General features: G+C 42.6%; 1 protein-coding gene across 1 annotated transcript; it reads left to right on the forward strand.

Annotated features, from left to right (window-relative positions):
- The first annotated feature begins 282 nt into the window (after window positions 1-282).
- On the forward strand, window positions 283-27928 carry LOC115196583 (transcription factor 12). The gene is made up of 9 exons (XM_029757427.1): window positions 283-615; window positions 10355-10597; window positions 11812-11997; window positions 15442-15681; window positions 16131-16322; window positions 18691-18935; window positions 21464-21699; window positions 24727-24886; window positions 26903-27928. The coding sequence occupies exons 1-8, from the start codon at window positions 541-543 to the stop codon at window positions 24873-24875; spliced, it is 1566 nt and encodes a 521-aa protein (XP_029613287.1). The 5' UTR covers window positions 283-540; the 3' UTR covers window positions 24876-24886; window positions 26903-27928.
- The last annotated feature ends 4 nt before the right edge of the window (window positions 27929-27932 follow it).

Genomic DNA, 27932 nt, shown 5'->3' on the forward strand with positions numbered 1-27932 from the left:
AAACAACACTGTATTAGATTACAGCCAAAACAACACTGTATTAGATTACAGCCCAAACAACACTGTATTAGATTACAGCCAAAACAACACTGTATTAGATTACAGTCAAAACAACACTGTATTAGATTACAGCCAAAACAACACTGTATTAGATTACAGCCAAAACAACACTGTATTAGATTTCAGTTAAAACGTTCCTAGTAGGAAACCAACATCATTCTAGATATATAGGTAGTTTAAATGAGAACCTCCTCTATCTCTCCTTAAACCACCCCCTCACCAATCCCTTGAATGGACCAGCCCTCTTTTGCATAAATTGTCTGTGACAGAGTAAGCCGTGTGAGCTGCAGGGTTAGGGTAAAGAGAGGCAGTGTGTGAGGACTATAGAGCATATGGAAAAGAGACAGACAGGAACTGTGGACTGACCGGGCTATACTGAGACAATACTGACTACTGGAGTCTATACTACAGGACTACGGACACAACTGCTGAAAGTACCGGGCTGTTGACCTGAAACTGAAACTGAAACGGAACAGCGTTATGTACTGTGCTTCCTATCCCGTCTCTACAGGGACCAACGGCAATAACCTGATGTATTGCTACAATGTCAGATCGGTGAGTGTGTTTATTATCTATTTAGATTTGATTTTACTTTTTTAAATTAACCTTTATTTAACTAGGCAAGTCAGTTAATAAGAACAAATTGTTATTTACAGTGACGGTCTAGGAACAGTGGGTCACTGCCTTGTTCAGGGGGCAGAACGACAGATTTGTACCTTGTCAGCTCGGGGATTCGATCTAGCAACCTTTCGGTTACTGACCCAACACTCTAACCACTAGGCTACCTGCCTCTAACCACTAGGCTACCTGCCTCTAACCACTAGGCTACCTGCCTCTAACCACTAGGCTACCTGCCTCCTCTAACCACTAGGCTACCTGCCTCCTCTAACCACTAGGCTACCTGCCTCTAACCACTAGGCTACCTGCTCTAACCACTAGGCTACCTGCCTCTAACCACTAAGCTATCTGCCTCTAACCACTAGGCTACCTGCCTCTCTAACCACTAGGCTACCTGCCTCTAACCACTAGGCAACCTGCCTCTAACCACTAGGCTACCTGCCTCTAACCACTAGGCTACCTGCCTCTCTAACCACTAGGCTACCTGCTCTAACCACTAGGCTACCTGCCTCTAACCACTAGGCTACCTGCCTCTAACCACTAGGCTACCTGCCTCTAACCACTAGGCTACCTGCCTCTAAACCAGTAGGCTACCTGCCTCTAACCACTAGGCTACCTGCCGCCCCTGAAAGGGCGTTTATTACCTATTCAGAAAGGGTGTATAGCGTGTATGTCTGTTATATTCTACTATTGCTGAAGTAACACATTATCAAGGATATAAAACACTATAACATTTCATCCTCTATTTTCTCAGTTTGTCTAACATTTGTGTCTATCACTTGTTATTAACATTATCCTCATATACTAATAAGGCAGGGATAATAATGTGAGACAATATCACTATCGGTGTAATACTACGTTCTAGTATAGTAGAGAATTGACTCTATTCACTAGTGTTGCAGGTGCCTCATCCGTTTCAATTTAACTGCCATTCATCACTACAGGAAGTCCAACATTCTATATCATTCATCACTACAGGAAGTCTAACATTCTATATCATTCATCACTACAGGAAGTCTAACATTCTATATCATTCATCACTACAGGAAGTCTTAACATTCTATATCATTCATCACTACAGGAAGTCTAACATTCTATATCATTCATCACTTCAGGAAGTATAACATTCTATATCATTCATCACTACAGGAAGTCTAACATTCTATATCCTTCATCACTACAGGAAGTCTAACATTCTACATCATTCATCACTTCAGGAAGTCTAACATTCTATATCATTCATCACTACAGGAAGTCTAACATTCTATATCATTCATCACTACAGGAAGTCTTAACATTCTATATCATTCATCACTACAGGAAGTCTAACATTCTATATCATTCATCACTACAGGAAGTCTTAACATTCTATATCATTCATCACTACAGGAAGTCTAACATTCTATATCCTTCATCACTACAGGAAGTCTAACATTCTATATCATTCATCACTTCAGGAAGTCTAACATTCTATATCATTCATCACTACAGGAAGTCTAACATTCTATATCATTCATCACTACAGGAAGTCTTAACATTCTATATCATTCATCACTACAGGAAGTCTAACATTCTATATCATTCATCACTACAGGAAGTCTTAACATTCTATATCATTCATCACTACAGGAAGTCTTAACATTCTATATCATTCATCACTACAGGAAGTCTAACATTCTATATCATTCATCACTACAGGAAGTCTAACATTCTATGTCATTCATCACAACAGGAAGTATAACATTCTATATCCTTCATCACTACAGGAAGTCTAACATTCTATGTCATTCATCACAACAGGAAGTCTAACATTCTATATCCTTCATCACTACAGGAAGTATAACATTCTATATCATTCATCACTACAGGAAGTAGAACATTCTATATAATTCATCACTTCAGGAAGTCTAACATTCTATATCATTCATCACTACAGGAAGTCTAACATTCTATATCATTCATCACTACAGGAAGTCTAACATTCTATATCCTTCATCACTACAGGAAGTCTAACATTCTATATCATTCATCACTTCAGGAAGTCTAACATTCTATATCATTCATCACTACAGGAAGTCTAACATTCTATATCATTCATCACTACAGGAAGTCTTAACATTCTATATCATTCATCACTACAGGAAGTCTAACATTCTATATCATTCATCACTACAGGAAGTCTAACATTCTATATCATTCATCACTACAGGAAGTCTTAACATTCTATATCATTCATCACTACAGGAAGTCTTAACATTCTATATCATTCATCACTACAGGAAGTCTTAACATTCTATATCATTCATCACTACAGGAAGTCTTAACATTCTATATCATTCATCACTACAGGAAGTCTTAACATTCTATATCATTCATCACTACAGGAAGTCTTAACATTCTATATCATTCATCACTACAGGAAGTCTTAACATTCTATATCATTCATCACTACAGGAAGTCTAACATTCTATATCATTCATCACTACAGGAAGTCTAACATTCTATGTCATTCATCACAACAGGAAGTATAACATTCTATATCCTTCATCACTACAGGAAGTCTAACATTCTATGTCATTCATCACAACAGGAAGTCTAACATTCTATATCCTTCATCACTACAGGAAGTATAACATTCTATATCATTCATCACTACAGGAAGTAGAACATTCTATATAATTCATCACTTCAGGAAGTCTAACATTCTATATCATTCATCACTTCAGGAAGTCCAACATTCTATATCATTCATCACTACAGGAAGTCTAACATTCTATATCATTCATCACTACAGGAAGTCTAACATTCTATGTCATTCATCACAACAGGAAGTCTAACATTCTATATCATTCCTCACAACAAGAAGTCTAACATTCTATACCATCCACAACAGGAAGTCTAACATTCTCTACCATCCACAACAGGGAGTCTAACATTCTATACCATTACAAGAACAGACCCTTTCATATACCTCTCACCAAAGGTCATTGCAGTGAACACGTGTCATGGGGGTTAGGTATATGCAGCTATGGCTGTATCTGGAAGTGATAAATATATGTGTGAATGTTCAATGGCACTGGAATTGGGACTGAGTGTTCCATTCAGTCAGTGATGCTGGTGTAAACTTATTAAAAGTTCAGAATCAATGTGGTTTCATTGTGATAGAAGATTATGACATTTGCAGCACATACTTACATTTTTTTTTATTGTATAATTGTATTATGCAGTTCTTTAAAACTTCTGGAAATGTAATTGACCATTTATATGATCAGTGAGTTTTGCAACATATCAACAATTGTCAATGTACAAATGTCCCTCTTTCAGCTTTCAGAACACAACATATAATGTATCAGTCTATATTTACCGCCTACCATTTCTCTGATGTGAAGCAGATTGCTGTGATCTCTATTTGATTTAGCCGTGGTCTGTTTAAGCACTGGTCCCTATACTGTCCATTACCACCATCAAAGACTGCTTTAATCTCTGGGAGAGTAACTAACTAGAACCAGATGTTAGAGAGTAACTAACTAGAACCAGACAGTCGTGAAGAAGGCACGACAAAACCTATTCCCCCTCAGGAGACTGAAAAGATTTGGCACGGGTCCTCAGACCTTCAAAAGGTTCTACAGCTGCACCATCGAGAGCATCCTGACTGGTTGCATCACTGCCTGGTATGGCAACTGCTCGGCCTCCGACCACAAGGCACTACAGAGGGTGGTGCGAACGGCCCAGTACATCACTGGGGCCAAGCTACCTGCCATCCAGGACCTCTACACCAGGCAGTGTCAGAGGAAGGCCCTAAAAATTGTCAAAGACTCCAGCCACCCTAGTCATAGACTGTTCTCTCTGCTACCGCATGGCAAGCTGTACCGGAGTGCCAAGTCTAGGTCCATAGGTCTCTAAACAGTTTCTACTCCCAAGCCATAAGCCTCCTGAACACCTAATCAAATGACTCCCCAGACTATTTGCATTACCCCCCCCCCCCCATTTACACCGCTGCTACTCTCTGTTGTTATCATCTATGCATTGTCACTTTAATAACTCTACCTACATGTACATACTACCTCAACTAACCTGTGCCCCCGCACATTGACTCTGTACCCCCCTGTATATAGTCTCCACATTGACTCTGTACCCCCCTGTATATAGCCTCCACATTGACTCTGTACCCCCCTGTATATAGTCTCCACATTGACTCTGTACCCCCCTGTATATAGTCTCCACATTGACTCTGTACCCCCCTGTATATAGCCTCCACATTGACTCTGTACCGGTGCCCCCTGTATATAGCCTCCACATTGGCTCTGTACCCCCCTGTATATAGCCTCCACATTGACTCTGTACCCCCCTGTATATAGCCTCCACATTGACTCTGTACCAGTACCCCCTGTATATAGCCTCCACATTGACTCTGTACCGGTGCCCCCTGTATATAGCCTCCACATTGACTCTGTACCCCCCCTGTATATAGCCTCCACATTGACTCTGTACCCCCCTGTATATAGCCTCCACATTGACTCTGTACCAGTACCCCCTGTATATAGCCTCCACATTGACTCTGTACCGGTGCCCCCTGTATATAGCCTCCACATTGACTCTGTACCCCCCTGTATATAGCCTCCACATTGACTCTGTACCAGTACCCCCCTGTATATAGCCTCCACATTGACTCTGTACCGGTGCCCCCTGTATATAGCCTCCACATTGACTCTGTACCCCCCTGTATATAGCCTCCACATTGACTCTGTACCCCCCTGTATATAGCCTCCACATTGACTCTGTACCGGTACCCCCCCTGTATATAGCCTCCACATTGACTCTGTACCGGTACCCCCCTGTATATAGCCTCCACATTGACTCTGTACCGGTGCCCCCTGTATATAGCCTCCACATTGACTCTGTACCCCCCTGTATATAGCCTCCACATTGACTCTGTACCCCCCTGTATATAGCCTCCACATTGACTCTGTACCCCCCTGTATATAGTCTCGCTGTTGCTGCTGCTCTTTAATTACTTGTTACTTTTTCCCCTTATTGTCACGCAGATTTTTTTAAAAAGCATTGTTGGTTAGGGGCTCGTAAGTAAGCATTTCACTGTAAGGTCTACACCTGTTGTATTCGGCACATGTGACTAATAAAATGTTATTTGATTTGATTTAACTAGAACCAGACCTTAGAGAGTAACTAACTAGAACCAGACGTTAGAGAGTAACTAACTAGAACCAGACCTTAGAGAGTAACTAACTAGAACCAGACCTTAGAGAGTAACTAACTAGAACCAGACCTTAGAGAGTAACTAACTAGAACCAGACCTTAGAGAGTAACTATCTAGAACCGGACCTTAGAGAGTAACTAACTAGAACCAGACCTTAGTGAGTAACTAACTAGAACCGGACCTTAGAGAGTAACTAACTAGAACCAGACGTTAGTACCAGACACTGAGGGGCCAATCGGTTGCATGTGGCTAAAGTTGGAAGGGGTGTTATTGTAGGGTAGAGGCCTTAGAATAGTTGGTCAATATTGCAATCATTTAAATCTTCCTCTAAATGATTGAAAGTATACATTTTGAGTGCAAAATGGGGTCTTGTCTTCTTTCATGTCTTCATTTAAGTTTTTGTTGCTATCAGAGATGCTATCAGTCAAGTTTTTGTTGCTATCAGAGATGCTATCATTCAAATTATTGTTGCTACCAGCGATGCTATCATTAAAGTTTTTGTTGCTATCAGAGATGCTATCAGTCACGTTTTTTGTTGCTATCAGAGATGCTATCAGTCAAATTGTTGTTTCTATCAGAGATGCTATCAGTCAAATTTTTGTTCCTATCGGAGGTGCTATCAGTCAAATTTTTGTTGCTATCAGAGATGTTATTGTATCACAACTGTGACGACATGTGGAAAATGTTAAAGTGTATATTACACCTCTATCTTCCTGTAGTTGAGTTCTTCACACATGGTGAAAAGTCTCCCATCATTTGTGATGCCGTGACTGATGGTTTATAAATCAACGCGCTACTAAAAGAGAATGTCATGTCGACGGTTCGTGTGTGTGTGTGTGTGTGTGTGTGTGTGTGTGTGTGTGTGTGTGTGTGCCAGGTTGTGTGTTCGGGGGTTGTTATTGGGGGCCAGTGGGGGTGTGCTGGGGGGGGGGGTGTGCCCATTATTAACGGGTCGCCTGCTAAGTCCCATAGTGTGTGTGTGTGTGGTGTGTGTGTGTGTGTGTGTGTGTGTGTGTGTGTGTGTGTGTGGTGTGTGTGTGTGTGTGTGTGTGTGTGTGCGTGTGTGCGTGTGTGTGTGTGTTATTAACGGGTCGCCTGCTCCGTCCCATGGTAAGGAGGACAATTGGCATTATCCTGCACCATATGCTACCCACGGAGACTCAGACAGGGTGAGTGACAGCAGGGGCTCCTGTGGTTGGCCTGGTCCCACTATCACCATGGAACTTGTGCCAGACACGGCTAGAGCTGTGTGGGGGGGGTTTGTGTGTGTGTGTGTGTGTGTGTGTGTGTGTGTGTGTGTGTGTGTGTGTGTGTGTGTGTGTGTGTGTGTGTGTGTGTGTGTGTGTGTGTGTGAGCATGCTCAAGAGGGTCTTTAAATAGAGAGCTGGTCTGCTTTACAGGCGTTTGTCACCGGGGTAACAGTGCCTGTTGTCGGGGTAACTGACACCCCATTGATGTTCCTCAGGGGGGTTGATTTTCATTTCCTGAATCAGATCAAAGAGATGGGGGGGTGCAGGTTCAGCACAGACCTCTCAGTGTGGGTTGGTGTTTCATTTGTAAAACCTCATTCGATGATGCAATAGTTCATTCTCATTTTTTATTGTAATAAAATAGAAAATTGTCCCTGTTTCAACATTTAGTTATTTTCTAGGTGAGACAAAAGTCTCATACCCTATTACAACTGTGGTCCTGTGGTGTGGTCTTGTGGTGTGATTCCGTGGTGTGGTCTTGTGGTGTGGTCTTGTGGTGTGGTCCTGTGGTGTGATCCTTTGGTGTGATCCTTTGGTGTGATCCTGTGGTCCAATCCTGTGGTGTGATCCTGTGGTGTGGTCCTGTGGTGTGATCCTGTGGTGTTGTCCTGTGGTGTGATCCTGTGGTGTTGTCCTGTGGTGTGATCCTGTGGTGTGGTCCTGTGGTGTGGTCCTTTGGTGTGGTTCTGTGGTGTGATCCGGTGGTGTGGTCTTGTGGTGTGATCCGGTGGTGTGATCCTGTGGTGTGATCTTGTGGTGTGATCCTGTGGTGTGGTCTTGTGGTGTGATCCTGTGGTGTGGTCTTATGGTGTGGTCCTGCTGTCTGAAGAGGATTTATCCAATGTTATTCTGCAGCTTTTTCCAAATGAAATTCTTTCTATCCCAATCTTCCAAACTAGCCCTAAACCTGATTATGATTGGGGCAGCAGGGAATTCTCTCTCTCTCTCTCTCTCTCTCTCTCTCTCTCGCTCTCTCTCTCTCTCCCTCCCTCCCTCCCTCCCTCCCTCCCTCCCTCTCTCCCGGGCAGGCGGTGATGGGGAGGGAATGCTGTTCCCTTAATCCGGATGAGGAGGTGCATGGATCACCCAGTTTAGGGATTAACACAATAGCTCTGAGTCTGCTCCTTTCAGCACAACGCTTGGTTTTTATTTAGACTTCTGTATTATACTGTAGTATACTGTAGTGTACTGTAGTGTACTGTGTTATACTGTAGTATACTGTAGTGTACTGTAGTATACTGTAGTGTACTGTGTTATACTGTAGTATACTGTAGTGTACTGTAGTGTACTGTAGTGTAATGTGTTATACTGTAGTGTACTGTAGTATACTGTAGTGTACTGTAGTGTACTGTGTTATACTGTAGTATACTGTAGTGTACTGTAGTGTACTGTGTTATACTGTAGTGTACTGTATTATACTGTGTTATACTGTAGTGTACTGTGTTATACTGTAGTGTACTGTAGTATACTGTAGTATACTGTAGTGTACTGTGTTATACTGTAGTGTACTGTAGTGTACTATAGTATACTGTAGTGTACTGTAGTATACTGTAGTGTACTGTAGTGTACTGTAGTATACTGTAGTGTACTGTAGTGTACTGTAGTGTACTGTATTATATTGTGGAGTACTGTAGTATGCTGTAGTGTACTGTACTATACTGTAGTGTACTGTATTATACAGTAGTATACTGTATTATATTGTGGAGTACTGTAGTATGCTGTAGTGTACTGTACTATACTGTAGTGTACTGTATTATACAGTAGTATACTGTATTATATTGTGGAGTACTGTAGTATGCTGTAGTGTACTGTAGTGTACTGTATTATACAGTAGTGTACTGTAGTGTACTGTATTATACAGTAGTATACTGTATTATATTGTGGAGTACTGTAGTATGCTGTAGTGTACTGTACTATACTGTAGTGTACTGTATTATACTGTAGTGTACTGTAGTGTACTGTATTATACTGTATTATACTGTAGTGTACTGTAGTGTACTGTATTATACTGTATTATACTGTATTATACTGTAGTGTACTGTATTATACTGTATTATACTGTAGTGTACTGTATTATACTGTATTATACTGTATTATATTGTGGAGTACTGTAGTATGCTGTAGTGTACTGTACTATACTGTAGTATGCTGTAGTGTACTGTACTATACTGTAGTATACTGTAGTGTACTGTAGTGTACTGTAGTGTACTGTATTATACTGTATTATACTGTAGTGTACTGTATTATACTGTATTATACTGTATTATACAGTAGTATACTGTATTATACTGTAGTGTACTGTAGTGTACTGTAGTGTACTGTGTTATACTGTAGTGTACTGTAGTGTACTGTATTATACTGTATTATACAGTAGTATACTGTATTATACTGTATTACACTGTATTATACTGTATTATACTGTAGTGTACTGTAGTGTTCTGTTGTATACTGTAATGTACGGTTGTGTACTGTAGTGTACTGTAGTGTGCTCTAGTGTACTGTATTTTGCTGTCGTATACTGTTGTATACCATAGTATCCTGTATTATAATGAGTATACTGTAGTATACTGTAGTGTACTGTTGTATACTGTAGCTTCAGTTCACAGTTCTGGTATTGCGTTGATCCATAGACATATTCATATAGGCTATACTGTATATATTCACATATAGGGTATACTGTATATACTGTATTCACATGTACTGTATATATTCACATATAGGCTATACTGTATATACTGTATTCACATATAGGCTGTGCTGTATACATTCACATATGTATTCATATAGGCTATTCTGTATATATTCACAAGTATTCATATAGACTATACAGTATATATTCACATACTGTTTATGGGTGGCAGGTAGCCTAGTGGTTAGAGTGTTGGATTAGTAACTGAAAGGTTGCAAGATTGAATCCCCGAGGTGACAAGGTAAAAATCTATTGTTCTTCCCCCGAACGAGGCAGTTAACCCACTGTTCCTAGGCTGTCATTGTAAATAAGAATTTGTTCATAACTGACTTGCCTAGTTAAATAAATATGTCTTTATATACATACTTTTGGTCTCTGGTTTCTACTATGCCACTGACATCTCTTCCAGTGACTAGGAAGAGTAACTTTATGAAGTCATTGTTTCAGTGTTATAGACGTTTAGTTCTTCATAACCTTTAATTTAGCTGTCCGCCCCCCCCCCCCCCCCCCCGTTCTTCTCAGGTCTATACTCAATCTCCAAATCACGACGAACTCAACCCTGACTCATCCTCACACCCCTCCTCCAAAGCTCCCGGCAACGTGTTCACAGGAACCTTTTTCAGCGAGCGACAGGGGAACAACAGTTCACCTGACATGTGGAACTCCAACGTAATGAACCAGCCTGGCTACGGAGGCATGGTGGGAGGGGCCTCAGCTCACCAATCAGGAAGCTACAGCAACATGCAAGCAGCACATAATCACCTGGTAAAGAACTGACTGAGTTTACTTGACTTTACTCACACAAAGAGATAGTTTTAAAGGAATAATGTTCTATTTATAGTTTTGATTTTGATGGGTTCACACAGATGTAGATACTAACTCAGCACATGTACAGTACCAGTCAAAAGGTTTGGACACAGCTACTCATTCAAGGGTTTTTCTTTATTTTTTACTATAATATCCTCCTCCTCCATGCTTCATGGTGGGAACCACACATGCGGAGATCATCCGTTCACCTACTCTGTGTCTCACAAAGACACGGCAGTTGGAACCAAAAATCTCAAATTTGGACTCATCAGACCAAAGGACATATTTCCACCGGTCTAATGTCCATTGCTCGTGTTTCTTGGTCCAAGCAAGTCTCTTCTTATTATTGGTGTCCTTTAGGAGTGGTTTCTTTGCAGCAATTCATCCATGAAGGCCTGATTCCCGCAGTCTCCTCTGAACAGTTGATGTTGAGATGTGTCTGTTACTTGAACTCTGTGAAGCATTTATTTGGGCTGCAATTTCTGAGGTGCTGTTATCTCTAATGAACTTATCTTCTGCAGCAGAGGTAACTCTGGGTCTTCCTTTCCTGTGGCGGTCCTCATAAGAGCCAGTTTCAGCATAGTGCTTGACGGTTTTTGCGACTACACTTGAAATTTTACACATTGACTGACTTTCATATCTTAAAGTAATGATGGACTGTCATTTCTCTTTGCTTATTTGAGCTGTTTTTGCCATAATATGGACTTGGTCTTTTACCAAATAGGTCTATCTTCTGTATACCACCCCTACCTTGTTACAACACAACTGATTGTCTCAAACGCATTAAGAAGGAAAGAAATTCCACAAATGAACTTTTAACAAGGCACACCTGTTAATTGAAATGCTTTCCAGGTTACTATCTCATGAAGCTGGTTGAGAGAATGCCAGGAGTGTGCAAAGCTGTCATCAAGGCAAAGGGTGGCTACTTTGAAGAATCTCAAATATAAAATATATTTTGATTTGTTTAACACTTTTTTGGTTACTACATGATTCCATATGTGTTATTTCATAGTGTTGATGTCTTCACTATTATTCTACAATGTAGAAAATAGCAAAAATAAAGAAAAACCCTTGAATGAGTAGGGAGTGTCCAAACTTTTGACTGGTACTATACATACTGATGCACTCTGGTCCGCTGCCAACTCATCTGTGTGTTGTTCATTGTTTCGCAGGACTATTCTCCCCATTCAGTCTCACCTGTAGAGGTGAACAGGGGTCTTCCTCCTATGGCTACCTTCCACCGTAACAATCCTGCTGCATCTCACACCCTGTCAGCCAACAGCTCAGAGAACACCATAGGAAACCCCTCTACAGGAAGATCACAGACTGGAGCAGCCCTGGGGAAAGCACTAGCTTCTGTAAGTACTGGAACTACCTGTCTACAGGTCCCCTGTGGCTCAGTTGGTAGAGCATGGTGTTCGCAACGACCAGGGTTGCGGGTTCGATTCCCACAGGGGGCCATTACAAAAAAATAAAAATATTAAAAATAAAGTATGAAATGTAGGCATTCACTACTGTAAGTCACTCTGGATAAGAGTGTCTGCTAAAATGTAAACGTCCTATCGTACTCTGTTCCTCTAATATTCTATGCCTTTTCCTGAGAATTTGGATTGGATTTGGAATGTCAATTTACTTCCTGAATGGACTAAATTGAAATGGAATTGACCCCAATCCTGCTAGCCAGACAGATTACAAAACCAGAGAGCAGTATCCTCTAGCCACGATGACTACTAGTGAAATGACCCATAGTATTTGGTTCCTAGTATAACAGGTGACTGTATTTTATTATTAACCTAGCCCTGGGCCGTGCTTGTGCTGCTGAGGTGTTTATTGGATGCAGTCTGACCAGTAAAATAACCAGGATTGATGAGTCAGCTCGGTTTACGAGCCCCGCTACAAAGCCCGAGGCGGAGGTTGTAAAACCACATAGAGAAATTACAGGTTGTGCTTTTAAAATGATGCATAGAGTTGCTCTTCACTGTCCTCTAACCGTCTCTTCGCCCCACCTCTTCACCCCACCTCTTCGCCCCACCTCTTCGCCCCACCTCTTCGCCCCACCTCTTCGCCCCACCTCTTCGCCCCACCTCTTCACCCCACCTCTTCACCCCACCTCTTCACCCCACCTCTTTACCCCACCTCTTCACCCCACCTCTTTACCCCACCTCTTCACCCCACCTCTTCACCCCACCTCTTCACCCCACCTCTTCGCCCCACCTCTACCCCGCCTCGTTCTCCCTCTTCCTCTACCCTCCTCCTCTACCCCTCCTCCTCTACCCTCCCTCCTTCTCTACCCCTCCTCCTCTACCCCTCCTCCTCTACCCCTCCTCCTCTACCCCTCCTCCTCTTTCTCCCTCCTCCTCTACCCCTCTTCTTTATCTTCTCCTCTACCCCTCCTCCTCTACCCCTCCTCCTCTACCCCTCCTCCTCTACCCCTCTTCCTCTACCCCTCCTCCTCTACCCCTCTTCCTCTACCCCTCCTCCTCTACCCCTCCTCCTCTACCCCTCCTCCTCTACCCCTCCTCCTCTTTCTCCCTCCTCCTCTACCCCTCCTCCACTACCCCTCCTCCTCTACCCCTCCTCCACTACCCCTCCTCCACTACCCCTCCTCCTCTTTCTCCCTCCTCCTCTACCCCTCCTCCTCTACCCCTCCTCCTCTACCCCTCCTCCACTACTCCTCCTCCTCTACCCCTCCTCCTCTACCCCTCCTCCACTACTCCTCCTCCTCTACCCCTCCTCCTCTACCCCTCCTCCTCTACCCCTCCTCCACTACCCCTCCTCCTCTACCCCTCCTCCTCTACCCCTCTTCCTCTACCCCTCCTCCTCTACCCCTCCCTCCTCTACCCCTCCTTCTCTACCCCTCCTCCTCTACCCCTCCTCCTCTACCCCTCCCCTCTTTCTCCCCTCCTCCTCTACCCCTCCTCCTCTACCCCTCCTCCACTACCCCTCCTCCTCTACCCCTCCTCCTCTACCCCTCCTCCTCTACCCCTCTCCTCTACCCCTCCTCCTCTACCCCTCCCCTCCTCTACCCCCCTCCTCTACCCCTCTTCCTCTACCCCTCCTCCACTACCCCTCCTCCTCTACCCCTCTTCCTCTACCCCTCCTCCTCTACCCCTCCTCCTCTTTCTCCCTCCTCCTCTACCCCTCTTCCTCTACCCCTTCTCCTCTACCCCTCCTCCTCTTTCCTCCTCTACCCCTCCTCCTCTACCCCTCCTCCTCTACCCATCTTCCTCTACCCCTCCTCCTCTTTCTCCCTCCTCCTCTACCCCTCCTCCTCTACCCCTCGCTCCTCTTACCCCTCTTTCCTCAAACCCCGCTTCCGCTACCTCCTCCTCTCCTCTTTCCACCCATCCTCTCTACCCCTCCTCCGCTACCTCCGCCTCCTCTTTCCTTTCTCCCATCCTCCTCTATCCACTCCTCCTACCTAACCCCTCCTCCTCTACCCCTCCGCCTCTATGCCCATCTATCCTCTTACACCCTCCTCCTCTAAACCCACCCCCTCTTCCTCTACCCCTCCTCCTCTACTACCCCTCCTCCTCTACCCGCTCCTCCACGACCCTCCTCCTCTACCCCTCCTCCTCTAACCACTCCTCCTCTAACCCTCCTCCTCCTCTACCCTCCTCCACTACCCCTCCTCCTCTACCCCTCCTCCACTACCCCTCCTCCTCTACCCCTCCTCCTCTTTCTCCCCTCCTCCTCTACCCCTCTTCCTCTACCCCTCCTCCTCTACCCCTCTTCCTCTACCCCTCCTCCTCTACCCCTCCTCCTCTACCCCTCCTCCTCTACCCCTCTTCCTCTACCCCTCCTCCTCTTTCTCCCTCCTCCACTACCCCTCTTCCTCTACCCCTCCTCCTCTACCCCTCCTCCTCTACCCCTCTTCCTCTACCCCTCCTCCTCTACCCCTCTTCCTCTACCCCTCCTCCTCTACCCCTCCTCCTCTACCCCTCCTGCTCTTTCTCCCCTCCTCCTCTACCCCTCCTCCACCTACCCCCTCCTCCTCTACCAAACCCCTCCTCCTCGAACCACCCTCTTCCACTGACCAACCCTTCCTCCACTACCCCTCTCCTCTACACCCCTCTTCTCTACCCCTCCTCCTCTACCCCTCCTCCTCTACCCCTCTTCCTCTACCCCTCCTCCTCTTCTCCCTCCTCCTCTACCCCTCTTCCTCTACCCCTCCTCCTCTACCCCTCCTCCTCTTTCTCCCTCCTCCTCTACCCCTCTTCCTCTACCCCTCCTCCTCGTTCTCCCTCTTCCTCTACCCCTCCTCCTCTTTCTCCCTCCTCCTCTACCCTTCCTCCTCTACCCCCTCCTCGTTCTCCCTCCTCCTCTACCCCTCCTCCTCTACCCCTCTTCTCTTTATCTTACCCTCTACCCCTCTTCCTCTACCCCTCCTCCTCGTTCTCCCTCCTCCTGTACCCCTCTTCTTTATCTTCTCCTCTACCCCTCCTCCTCTACCCCTCCTCCTCTACCCCTCTTCCTCTACCCCTCCTCCTCTACCCCTCCTCCTCTACCCCTCTTCCTCTACCCTTCCTCCTCTACCCCTCCTCCTCTACCCCTCTTCCTCTACCCCTCTTCCTCTACCCTTCCTCCTCTACCCCTCTTCCTCTACCCCTCTTCTCTTTATCTTACCCTCTACCCTTCCTCCTCTACCCCTCCTCCTCTTTCTCCCTCCTCCTCTACCCCTCCTCCTGTACCCCTCTTCTTTATCTTACCCTCTACCTCCCCCTCATACTCATCCTCTGCCCCTCACTTTCTCTTCCTTCTTTACCCTCTCTTCTCCTCCTCCTCTGTCTGTCTGTCTTCAGATTTATTCTCCTGACCACACCAGTAGCAGTGAAAACTCCTCCACACCAGACAGGTCTCCATCTCCATCTCCGCACACAGGCTCTGCAACTGGCCCCCCAGCTAACTCATGGCACACAGGCTCTGCAACTGGCCCCCCAGCTAACCCATGGCACACAGGCTCTGGCCCCCCAGCTAACCCGTGGCACACGTCTGCTCAGGCCTCTCTCTCCCCCAGTTACCAGTGTTCTCCTATATCTCTGGTAAGGACATGGAGCTTTGTGACACTCACTTGACACATAAGACAATCTACACATACGGTAGCTCGAGATTTAATTTGAATTGATATAACCATAACTATAACTAAACAATTATTTTCTGGGTTATAGTTGCCTAGTTAAATAAAGGTTAAATTAAAACAATTTAAAAATGTATAACCAATAATGCAATCTTTTAAATTCTCTCATGACAATAACACACCATCTCTCTCCACCTCTCTCTCTCTCCACCTCTCTCCACTTCTCTCTCTCTCTCTCCACCTCTCTCTCTCTCCCCACCTCTCTCTCTCTCTCTCTCTCTCCACCTCTCTCTCTCTTCTCTCTTCTCTCTCTCCACCTCTCTTCTCTCTCTCTCCACCTCTCTCTCTCTCTCTCTCTCTCTCTCTCTCTCTCTCTCTCTCTCTCTTTCTCTCTCTCTCTCTCTCTCGTCTCAGTTGGGGGATCGTCTAGATAGACTGGATGATGTGATCTATGTTCTGCATAACCATGCAGTGGGACCCATTCCCAGCCTGCCCTCTGACATCCACAGCCTGTTGAACCAGGCCAACCATGGACACATCCACAACAACACTCTACCAGGGACACACCATAGACACAGACCCACCACGGCACATGACACAGCCATGGTGAGACCCATTCATTACTCTGTGAAAGTGTTTCAGGTTGGGTCTGTTTTGTGTATGATAATGTGTCTCGAAAGGCTATTGGCCACTGTGTGTGTGTGTGTGTGCCACCCACTGCTCTACCAGTCACCAGTCACACCAGACACGCTCTAGATATGGTATGCATATTTTCCACATGTCATTTCAACATATTTTACATATGTTATTTCAACATATTATACACGTGTCATTTCAACATATTTTCCACATGTCATTTCAACATATTTTACATATGTCATTTCAACATATTATACACGTGTCATTTCAACATATTTTACACGTCATTTCAACATATTTTACACATGTCATTTCAACATATTATACACGTGTCATTTCAACATATTTTACATATGTCATTTCAACATATTATACACGTGTCATTTCAACATATTATACACGTAATTTCAACATATTTTCCACATGTCATTTCAACATATTGTACACGTGTCATTTCAACATATTTTACACGTCATTTCAACATATTTTACACGTCATTTCAACATTACATATGTCATTTCAACATATTTTACATATGTCATTTCAACATATTATACACGTGTCATTTCAACATATTATACACGTAATTTCAACATATTTTCCACATGTCATTTCAACATATTGTACACGTGTCATTTCAACATATTTTACACGTCATTTCAACATATTTTCCACGTGTCATTTCAACATATTTTACATATGTCATTTCAACATATTATACACGTGTCATTTCAACATATTTTACATGTGTCATTTCAACATATTTTACATGTGTCATTTCAACATATTTTACATGTCATTTCAACATATTTTACATAGGTAATTTCAACATATTTTAAATATGTCATTTCAACATATTTTACATATGTCATTTCAACATATTTTACATATGCCATTTCAACATATTTTACATTTGTCATTTCAACATATTTTCCATGTGTCATTTCAACATATTTTACATATGTCATTTCAACATATTATACACGTGTCATTTCAACATATTTTACATGTGTCATTTCAACATATTTTACATGTCATTTCAACATATTTTACATAGGTAATTTCAACATATTTTAAATATGTCATTTCAACATATTTTCCATAACGGGAGGAGTGTTGTTCTGGAAATAGAGAACAGAGAGGAACACCGTGTTTAATTTAATTTGCTGCGGGTCTGGAAAGTCTCTCTATGTGGGGATACTGTTCTGTCAAGGACCAGGTAACAATATGGACAGGGAATACATAGCCTGGTCCCAGAACGGTTAGTGCTGTCTTGCCACTCCATTGCTCTCACTGTCATGGCACAGCAATGGAGTAAGCAAGACAGCACAAACAGATCTGGAACCAGGCTACAAATCCTACACCATGACCACATACATATCAGTGTGCTCCTCTTTCCTTCCTGAGGATTGAGCCCAGCTGTAGTGGTGAAAGTCCAGACAGGGTACAAAGTAATGGAATAGGTCTACATTACATTTAGAGGACAGAGTGATGGAAGTAGGTCTACATTAAATTTAGAGGACAGAGTGATGGAAGTAGGTCTACATTATATTTAGAGGACAGAGTGATGGAAGTAGGTCTACATTACATTCAGAGGACAGAGTGATGGAAGTAGGTCTACATTACATTCAGAGAACAGAGTGATGGAAGTAGGTCTACATTATATTCAGAGGACAGAGTGATGGAAGTAGGTCTACATTACATTCAGAGGACAGAGTGATGGAAGTAGGTCTACATTACATTCAGAGGACAGAGTGATGGAAGTAGGTCTACATTACATTCAGAGGACAGAGTGATGGAAGTAGGTCTACATTACATTCAGAGGACAGAGTGATGGAAGTAGGTCTACATTACATTTAGAGGACAGAGTGATGGAAGTAGGTCTACATTACATTCAGAGGACAGAGTGATGGAAGTAGGTCTACATTATATTCAGAGGACAGAGTGATGGAAGTAGGTCTACATTATATTTAGAGGACAGGTCTACATTACATTTAGAGGACAGGTCAGGTCTACATTATATTTTAGAGGATATAGAACTGTCTAATCCTTAGTAGCGGTATTACATTCATGTAGTTTTCCAGGGATATGTGTGTCCGTTAAAATGAATGATTCCTGAACAGAATTAGGGGCTATGGGGATTAGCATCCTCTGTGATTAAATTCAGGGATCTGTTCAGGGATACAGAATTTGGTGACCTATTTGTCATTATGCCGCATCAAAAAATGTGGTAAATGTGTAATTTATTTATTAATAGTTAATATATGATTTTGTAAATGAAATACTGAACTTGTACATCATCTTTATGTAACCTCTTAACGTGTGTGTATTGCAGGTAGACGATGTCAATCTGAACAACAACTCCCACCCTGCACTGCAGAGACGTTCACAGAATCAAAATGGCCACTCCTTCCCGACGGGACTAGGTGGCTTGGAGCTGAAGTTGGAGGGTCTGGAGAGAGATGAGCAGTGTGAGCTACATCACAGCCATCACAACCAGGGTCACATCTCTGACAGCCACAGCCAGCGCTCCGACGAGGAGAACGAGTCCCACAAGACACAAGGAGACAGCATGACCAGGTGAAGACAGCAACATCAGCTATATGGTCTCTCTCTAGACTGGTCCCAGATCAGCTATATGCTCTTGCTCTTGCTCTTTCTCTCTCTCTCTCTCTCTCTCTCTCTCTCTCTCTCTCTCTCTCTCTCTCTCTCTCTCTCTCTCTCTCTCTCTCTCTCTCTCTCTCTCTCTCTCTCTCTCTCTCTCTCTCTCTCTCTCTCTCTCTCTCTCTCTCTCTCTCTCTCTCCCTCTCCCTCTCCCTCTCCCTCTCCCTCTCCCTCTAGACTGGTCCCAGATCAGTTATATGCTCTTTCTAACTCTGTGGTCCCGTGTGGCTCAGTTGGTAGAGCATGGTGTTTGCAACACTAGGGTTGTGGGTTTGATTCCCACGGGGGACCAGTACGGAAAAAAATGTATGAAATGTATGCATTCACTACTGTAAGTTGCTCTGGATAAGAGCATCTACTAAAATGTAAATGTAGCCTGGTCCCAGATCAGTTATATGCTCTCTCTAACTCTAGCCTGGTCCCAGATCAGCTATATACTCTAGCCTGGTCCCAGATCAGCTATATGCTCACTCTAGCCTGGTCCCAGATCAGCTATATACTCTAGCCTGGTTCCAGATCAGCTATATACTCTAGCCTGGTCCCAGATCAGCTATATGCTCTCTCTCTCTAGACTGGTCCCAGATCAGCTATATGCTCTAGCCTGGTCCCAGATCAGCTATATGCTCTCTCTCTCTAGACTGGTCCCAGATCAGCTATGTGCTTTCTCTCCAGATCTGTTTGTGCTGGGTTTTTTTTAACACATACGTTACCAGTCAAAAGTTTGGACACACCTACTTATTCAAGGGTTTTTCTTTATTTTTTAAAACTATTTTCTACATTGTAGAATAATAGTGAAGACATCAAAACTATGAAATAACACATATGGAATCATGTAGTAACCAAAAAAAGTGTTAAACAAATCAAAATATATTTTAGATTTTAGATTCTTCAAAGTAGCCACCCTTTGCCTTGATGACAGCTTTGCACAATCTAGGCATTCTCTTAACCAGCTTCATGAGGTAGTCACCTGGAATACATTTCAATTAACAGGGTGTGTCTTGTTAAAGGTTAATTTGTGCAATTGTTTTGTCACAGAAACTGAAATTAGACAAATTATTCGAATTTTAGCAACCAGGAAATGGCGATTTCTGCATAACGCATCTTTGTGCATTACAACGATCATATCAGATGCATCTTTATTTTACGAGCCAACTTTTAAGAATGTTTCCCAAACAAGCAGGTAGAGAGAACATTCGTGAAGTGTGTCATAACTACATGTCGATACTGATAGGATCGAAAAGAAACGCAGCGATGCTCTCGGATTAGCTTTCTCCATTCAAATATTTCCTATAGAATTAGAATTATTTCATAATACTGACGACGGATCAGCTCCCAGGCGAGATATTACCACTTACGGCTGCAAATATTGATGTTGGCTTTATTCTAAATGCTTATCCTATAATAGGCTAATGCACTAAATCAAGATTTGGTATGTGCCGTTGAGTAAGGCACTTAACCCTAATTTGCTCCAGGGGTGTTCTACTGCTATGGCTGACGCTGTAAAACAACACATCACCGCACCTAGCCGGGGTATGTGAAAACTAAACATTTGTCTATAATTATTCAAATCGAATTCAATTGAAAGAACATAAAATAAAATAGGATTGTAATATATATGTAATATATATGTAATATATATGTAATATATATGTAGGCAAAACGTAGCCTATAATCTATTCATCTTTTGCAGTCATCTCGGTTTTCATTTGAAGCATCATTTTATACTTTTCTTTGTTGTTGTTGTTGTAACAATTGAAAATACATTTTGTAGGCTATTAGTCATTAGACAATTATTATTATTATTATTGTTATTATTATTATTATTATTATTATTATTATTGTTATTATTATTATTGTTATTATTATTATTATTATTATTATTGTTATTATTAGAGAACTTAATTCTGGAGTTATCAGTGGTCAGAGGGACAGATAAAACTCTTGATTCTGTGTTTAGCAGAGACCTTCTGTGTATAAAGTGATGTGGAAGGGCAAAAAAAATATAAAAAAATCTTAACAACGCACTCTACGAGTGTTCTGATGCAGTCGGTAAATAACAAATGATTTCAAGTGCAACTTTAGTAACGATGGTTTTGGGAAACAGCTCGGCTACTTAAGATACATCGTAAGATGGGTCTAACGACGACCTTAATGCTACGAAGGCTCTGGGAAACGAGGCTCTAGAGCAGAGTCGTCTCTCTCCACACAGCAGGGGGAAACCAGTTGGTAATGATGTCATTTCAGCCATTTAAGCCCGCTGGCTGGGTACATCTGTCTGTTGAGTTGATACAAATCTGGTAATGGCTCAAAGATTCAACTAGATTTTTATCTGGACATCAGATTGAGAGAGTCTACTTTTTTTTTTTTTTTTTTAAACATAAAAAATGCCAACCAGAGGGCGCCATGTACCTGAAACCTCCTGCTTTCTCTCTCCCGTTTTACAGCAGCATCCATGAGGATGAGGACAACCTGAGTCCGGAGCAGAAGGCTGAGCGGGAACGAGAACGGCGGATGGCAAACAACGCCCGCGAGCGCCTGAGGGTCCGTGACATCAACGAAGCGTTCAAGGAGTTGGGTCACATGACACAGCTGCACCTAAAGAGCGAGAAGCCCCAGACCAAACTGCTGGTTCTTCACCAAGCCGTGGCTGTAATACTTAGTCTAGAACAACAAGTCAGAGGTTAGTACTCCAGACATCCCGAACAGATCTCTATTTGCAAAAGAGATTATGGCTATTTCTCAATTCATCTTTCCTCGATTCCTCACATCCTCTCTCCTCGGCTCCTTTTCAAAAACACATTGGGGGAGAAGGTCTGAGGAATGACGTCAGAGATTAGGAAAACACAGAAAGATACATATATCTGTTATCTCAATGACTAACCTATATATACTGTATATATATGGGAAGCAGGTAGCCTAGTGGTTAGAGTGTTGGGCCAATACTCTAACTGTATTCCCCGGTAGGCCGTCATTGTAGTTAAAAAAATATATATAAAGTGCACCTTGACTTTTTCCACATTTTGTTACGTTAAAATTGATTAAATAGTTTCCCCCCCTCATGAATCTACACACAATACCCCATAATAGCAAAGAAAAAACATGTTTTTAGATTTTTTTGCACATTTATAAAAAATTAAAAACAGAAATATCACATTTATATAAGTATTCAGACCCTTTACTCTGTACTTTGTTGAAGCACCTTTGGCAGCGATTACAGCCTAGAGTCTTCTTGGGTATGACGCTACAAGCTTAGCACACGTGTATTTGTGGAATTTCTCCCATTCTTCTCTGCAGATCCTCTCAAGCTCTGTCAGGTTGGATGAGGAGCGATGCTGCACAGCTATTTTCAGGTCTCTCCAGAGATGTTCGATCGGGTTCAAGTCCGGGCTCTGGCTGGGCCACTCAAGGAAATTCATAGACTTGTCCCGAAGCCACTCCTGCGTTGTCTTGGCTGTGTGTTTAGGGTAATTTCCTATTGGAAGGTGAACCTTCATCCCAGTCTGAAGTCCTGAGCACTCAGGAGCAGGTTTTCATCAAGGATCTCTCTGTACTTTGCTCCGTTCATCTTTCTCTCGATCCTGACTAGTCTCCCAGTCCCTGCCACTGAAAAACATCCCCACAGCATGATGCTGCCACCACCATGCTTCACCGTAGGGATGGTGCCAGGTTTCCTCCAGACGTGACACTTGGCATTCAGGCGAAAGAGTTGAATATTGGTTTCATCAGACCAGAGAATCTTGTTTCTCATGGACTGAGAACCCTTTAGGTGCCTTTTGGCAAACTCCAAGAGGGCTGTGATGTGCATTTTGCTGAGAAGTGGCTTCGTTTGGTCACCCTACCATAAAGGTCTGATTGGTGGAGTGCTGCAGAGATGGCTGTCCTTCTGGAAGGTTCTCCTATCTCCGCAGAGGAACTCTGGAGCTTTGTCAGAGTGACCATCCGGTTCTTGGTCACCTCCCTGACCAAAGCCCTTCTCCTCTGATTGCTCAGTTTGGCTGGGCGGCCAGCTCTAGGAAGAGTCTTGGTGGTTCCAAACTTCTTCCATTTAAGAATGATGGAGGCCACTGTGTTCTTGGGGACCTTCAACGCTGCATAAATGTTTTGGTACCCTTCGCCAGATCTGTGCCTCGCCACAATCCTGTCTCGGAGCTCTATAGACAATTCCTTCGACCTCATGGTTTGGTTTTTGCTCGGATATGCACTGTCAATTGTGTGACCTTTATATAGACAGGTGTGTGCCTTTCCAAATCATGTCCAATCAATTGAATTTAACACAGGTGGACTCCAGTCAAGATGTAGAAACATCTCTAGGATCATCAATGGAAACAGGATGCACCTGAGCTCAATTTCATGTCTCACAGCAAAGGGTCTGAATACTTACGTAAATAAGGTATTTCTGTTTTGTATTTTTTTTTAATAAATTTGCAAAAATTACCACAAACCTGTTTTCACTTTGTCACTATGGGGTATTGTGTGTAGCTTGATGAGGACATTTTTGTATTTAATCCATTTTAGAATAAAGCAGTAACGTAACAATGTGAAAAACATGGAAAGGGGTCTGAATATTTTCTGAATGCCCCGTATATAAAGGCTGAATGAATAAGTACATCACTACAGTGGAACATGAAGCTATGATGGAGAAAGAGAGAGATGGAGAAAGATAGAGATGGAGAAAGAGAGAGATGGGGAAAGAGAGAGATGGAGAAAGAGAAAAGAGAGAGAGATGGTGGTGTGTGAGACAGACAGAGACAGAGGTAGGTGTGCGAGAGAGATAGAGAGAGTTGGGGAGAAAGCATGAAAGAGACAGAGAAAGTTAGAGAGGCAAAGACAAGGAGGAATGCCAGCGAGAGAGAGAGAGAGAGAGAACGAGAGATTAAAGGAGAGAAAGATAGAGAGAACGAGTGTTAATACGTGAATGTGACAGAATCCACAAGTACTAAAATAAACACCAGAGAGAGATACATAAGCTGTTAGAGTCATACCATGTCTGATCCTGGTGCCCTGTTTGGTCTCTATGGGGACAGTCCTAATGTTGATGTCCTGGTTCCCTGTCTGGTCTCTATGGGGACAGTCCTAATGTTGATGTCCTGGTTCCCTGTCTGGTCTCTATGGAACAGTCCTAATGTTGATGTCCTGGTTCCCTGTCTGGTCTCTATGGGATAGTCCTAATGTTGATGTCCTGGTTCCCTGTCTGGTCTATGGGGACAGTCCTAATGTTGATGTCCTGTTTCCCTGTCTGGTCTCTATGGGGACAGTCCTAATGTTGATGTCCTGGTTCCCTGTCTGGTCTCTATGGGGACAGTCCTAATGTTGATGTCCTGGTTCCCTGTCTGGTCTCTATGGGGACAGTCCTAATGTTGATGTCCTGGTTACCTGTCTGGTCTCTATGGGGACAGTCCTAATGTTGATGTCCTGGTTCCCTGTCTGGTCTATGGGGACAGTCCTAATGTTGATGTCCTGGTTCCCTGTCTGGTCTCTATGGGGACAGTCCTAATGTTGATGTCCTGGTTCCCTGTCTGGTCTCTATGGGGACAGTCCTAATGTTGATGTCCTGGTTCCCTGTCTGGTCTATGGGACAGTCCTAATGTTGATGTCCTGGTTCCCTGTCTGGTCTCTATGGGGACAGTCCTAATGTTGATGTCCTGGTTCCCTGTCTGGTCTATGGGACAGTCCTAAAGTTGATGTCTGTGTGATCTGCTACCTCTAGAACGTAACCTGAACCCTAAGGCAGCCTGTCTGAGGAGGAGGGAGCAGGAGAAGATGTCAGCTGGGTTAACAGATGCCCAGGGCCTGCAGCAACACCAGGCATCACTACATCCTGGACTAGATGCAGCTAACCCCATGGGACATCTATAAACATTTGACAGGTATGGGAATGGGCACCTGACTTTGTATAAAAGTGGGGGTGCACAATCTGCGCCATTTTAGATTTTAGATTTTTATTTTTTTACCATTTTCCAGCAATTCTATATTGTTTCTCAACAAGGAGAATCCATGTTTACTTGACAGAACACAACATTTTTTTCTCAGGTTTTTGCTACAATAAATAGCATTGAAAGATGGTTTTCAAACTAGATTACTAATCTACCCTAAAAGTCCCACCCACAGTGATTGATTGACAGGTCTGAAACCCTACCAACTCTATGACTCACAAACATTCCTCCCCCCTCCCCTGACAATCCCACCCAAAGTGATTAATTGACAGGTCTGAAACCCTACCAACTCTGTGACTCACAAACATTCCTCCCCCCTCCCCTGACAATCCCACCCAAAGTGATTAATTGACAGGTCTGAAACCCTACCAACTCTGTGACTCACAAACATTCCTCCCCCTTCCCCTGACAATCCCACCCACAGTGATTGATTGACATGTCTGAAACCCTACCAACTCTATGACTCACAAACATTCCTCCCCCTTCCCCTGACAATCCCACCCACAGTGATTGATTGACAGGCACAGGTACTGTCTATATTTAGGTGCGGGGAACTCCACAATATTTTTATGCTAATATTCTATCAGAGGTGAAGGAACTAAAATAGGTGCCAGTACTCAGTTGGAGTAAAGTTCCTGCCCAAGTCAAGCACTGGTTTAAGAGTGAAAATGGACATTCAAATGGGATTGTTTTAATTGATGTAATCACCAGGAACCACAGAGAACCAATCGGAAGCAAACAGAATGAAACTAGGAGGGACCTACCTGCATTTGTCAAATAGAAACTCTTGTTTTAGTTGCCAAATTAAATTAAATAATGCTTTAGCCAATAAGGATTTGCTTTGGAAGGTGAAGAAAACATTGTCAACTTGCATGTTATGTTTTAATTTACTTTTTGTCACAAAGAAGAAGATTACAGCAATGTAACGCAATGCAAATGTCAACATTGATATATTTATTATCCATTTAATTTTTCGTTTTCAATATGGCAGTGTTAATCTTTGTAGGGCATTGAAAAATAACTCTCAAATGTACTTTGCTTTTGCATTTTCAATTTGGCAGACAGTATGCATACTTGAACTTGAAAGTACACACTGGAGTTTTGCAGTTTAATTTGGTCACAGATTATGCGTACATAAATTGTCAAATAAATTGCAAAGGTATTATTTATTTGCCGTTATCAGCTTTGCATTTTAAGTTTTGGCATTTATATACCTCCATATATTTGTTCTAATTGGCATCAGTACAAGTCAAAAGTTTGGACATATCTACTCATTCAAAGGTTTTTTTTTCTTTTTTTTAAACTATTTTCTACATTGTAGAATAATAGTGAAGACATCAAAACTATGAAATAACACATATGGAATCCTGTAGTAACCAAAAAAGTGTTAAAAAAAAACTTTTGACTGGTACTGTACCTCTACAAGCATTTCTCTACACCCGCAATAACATCTGCTAAATATTTGCATGTGACCAATACAATTTGATTTGATTTGCTGTGAAACCTGATAGACAGAATATGATCAAGCTCTGGTAATATGGGTCTTTGTCTATCTTTTGAATGGTTTTGGCTAGAGACATGCGGTTTTCTACATTGTAATGGACAAGCATGCTCAGATGGTAATTATTATATAATTTATAAAGTAGTCTGATATATCTCATTTTTAATACAGACTTTGCAACAACACAACAACCAAAAAAATTGCGAAAATTTACAAATTACCTAATGGATTATAATACTTTTCTGGTACACAAAAAAAAGGAGATGCAAAAACACAAGTTTTCCACCTCTTAGTTTTAATAGTGAGGGTACACATGCTTTGTTTTCTCCATGGCTCAGGCATCTATGGTGCTAACATCTCTCAGGACTTCTTCTTCTTTTTCGGTAGCATGTGTTGATCTGCTGTTGATCCAAGTTAAATAATCTATTCTTTCTTTCTACATATTGAAGTGTGGAGGAGGATCATCCTGAGACAGTTAAAGACCATCCAAGACCATCCAAGGCCATCCAAGGCCATCCAAGGCCATCCAAGACCATCCAAGACCATCCAAGACCATCCAAGGCCATCCAAGGCCATCCAAGACCATCCAAGACCATCCAAGGCCATTCAAGACCATTCAAGACCATCCAAGACCATCCAAGGCCATCCAAGACCATCCAAGGCCATCCAAGACCATCCAAGGCCATCCAAGGACATTTAATTGTTTCTCTGTAAAGTAAACTATGAGACCAAGTAGGGAAGAGACAGAAAAAGTGTTGCAGCAGCTCAATAGTCACGATAGGGACATTTCCTGATTCTCCTGTTGGAATTTGACCTGTGCCTAAACGTATAACTTGTTACTGACAAATGCATTTTAACCAGCAGATGTTTTGTATGTTTTATATTCGTTGTACAGTGGAAGGAAAAAAAAGTAACACTTTTTTTTGTAATAATTCAATGTTTAATTCATCTTTTTATTATATTCTCCTATGTCAGTATTGACCTCTTAGGGTGGTACAAGCTTAGCTCTATGCTCATGTGTGCGCTTGGCCCAGTCAGATTTTTTGGGATCTAAGTGTTCTTTTTGGTTAGGCTACAAATGGACTAATACTTAATTGTTCAGAGTTTTTATTGAAAATATGAATGACTTTTTACTAGCTTTTAATTGTTTATCTTTTCTACAATTACTAATAAGTAAATATCTGAATTACAGATCTTTAATTTTAAACTAAGTATGTTTCTTCAGAAGTGTTTTTTTTTGTCACATATTTTACTAGACATTGTAAATATTTATCTTTAATTCCCTGAGCAATCCATAATTTTCTGTATATTGAAGAGTTCCAGAATGGGGGACGTCTTTGTAAAACCTATACCTTCAAGTTATTTACAGTTATGTTGTCACCTATGTCATCTTCAGTAAATGTTAACCATAAAATGTACAGTAATGTGTACAGAAGTTCTGCTCATATAATGAAATAAATGTTTTTAAGATATCAGAAG

Source organism: Salmo trutta, chromosome 7 (genome assembly GCF_901001165.1).
Source record: "Salmo trutta chromosome 7, fSalTru1.1, whole genome shotgun sequence".
NCBI lineage: Eukaryota > Metazoa > Chordata > Actinopteri > Salmoniformes > Salmonidae > Salmo > Salmo trutta.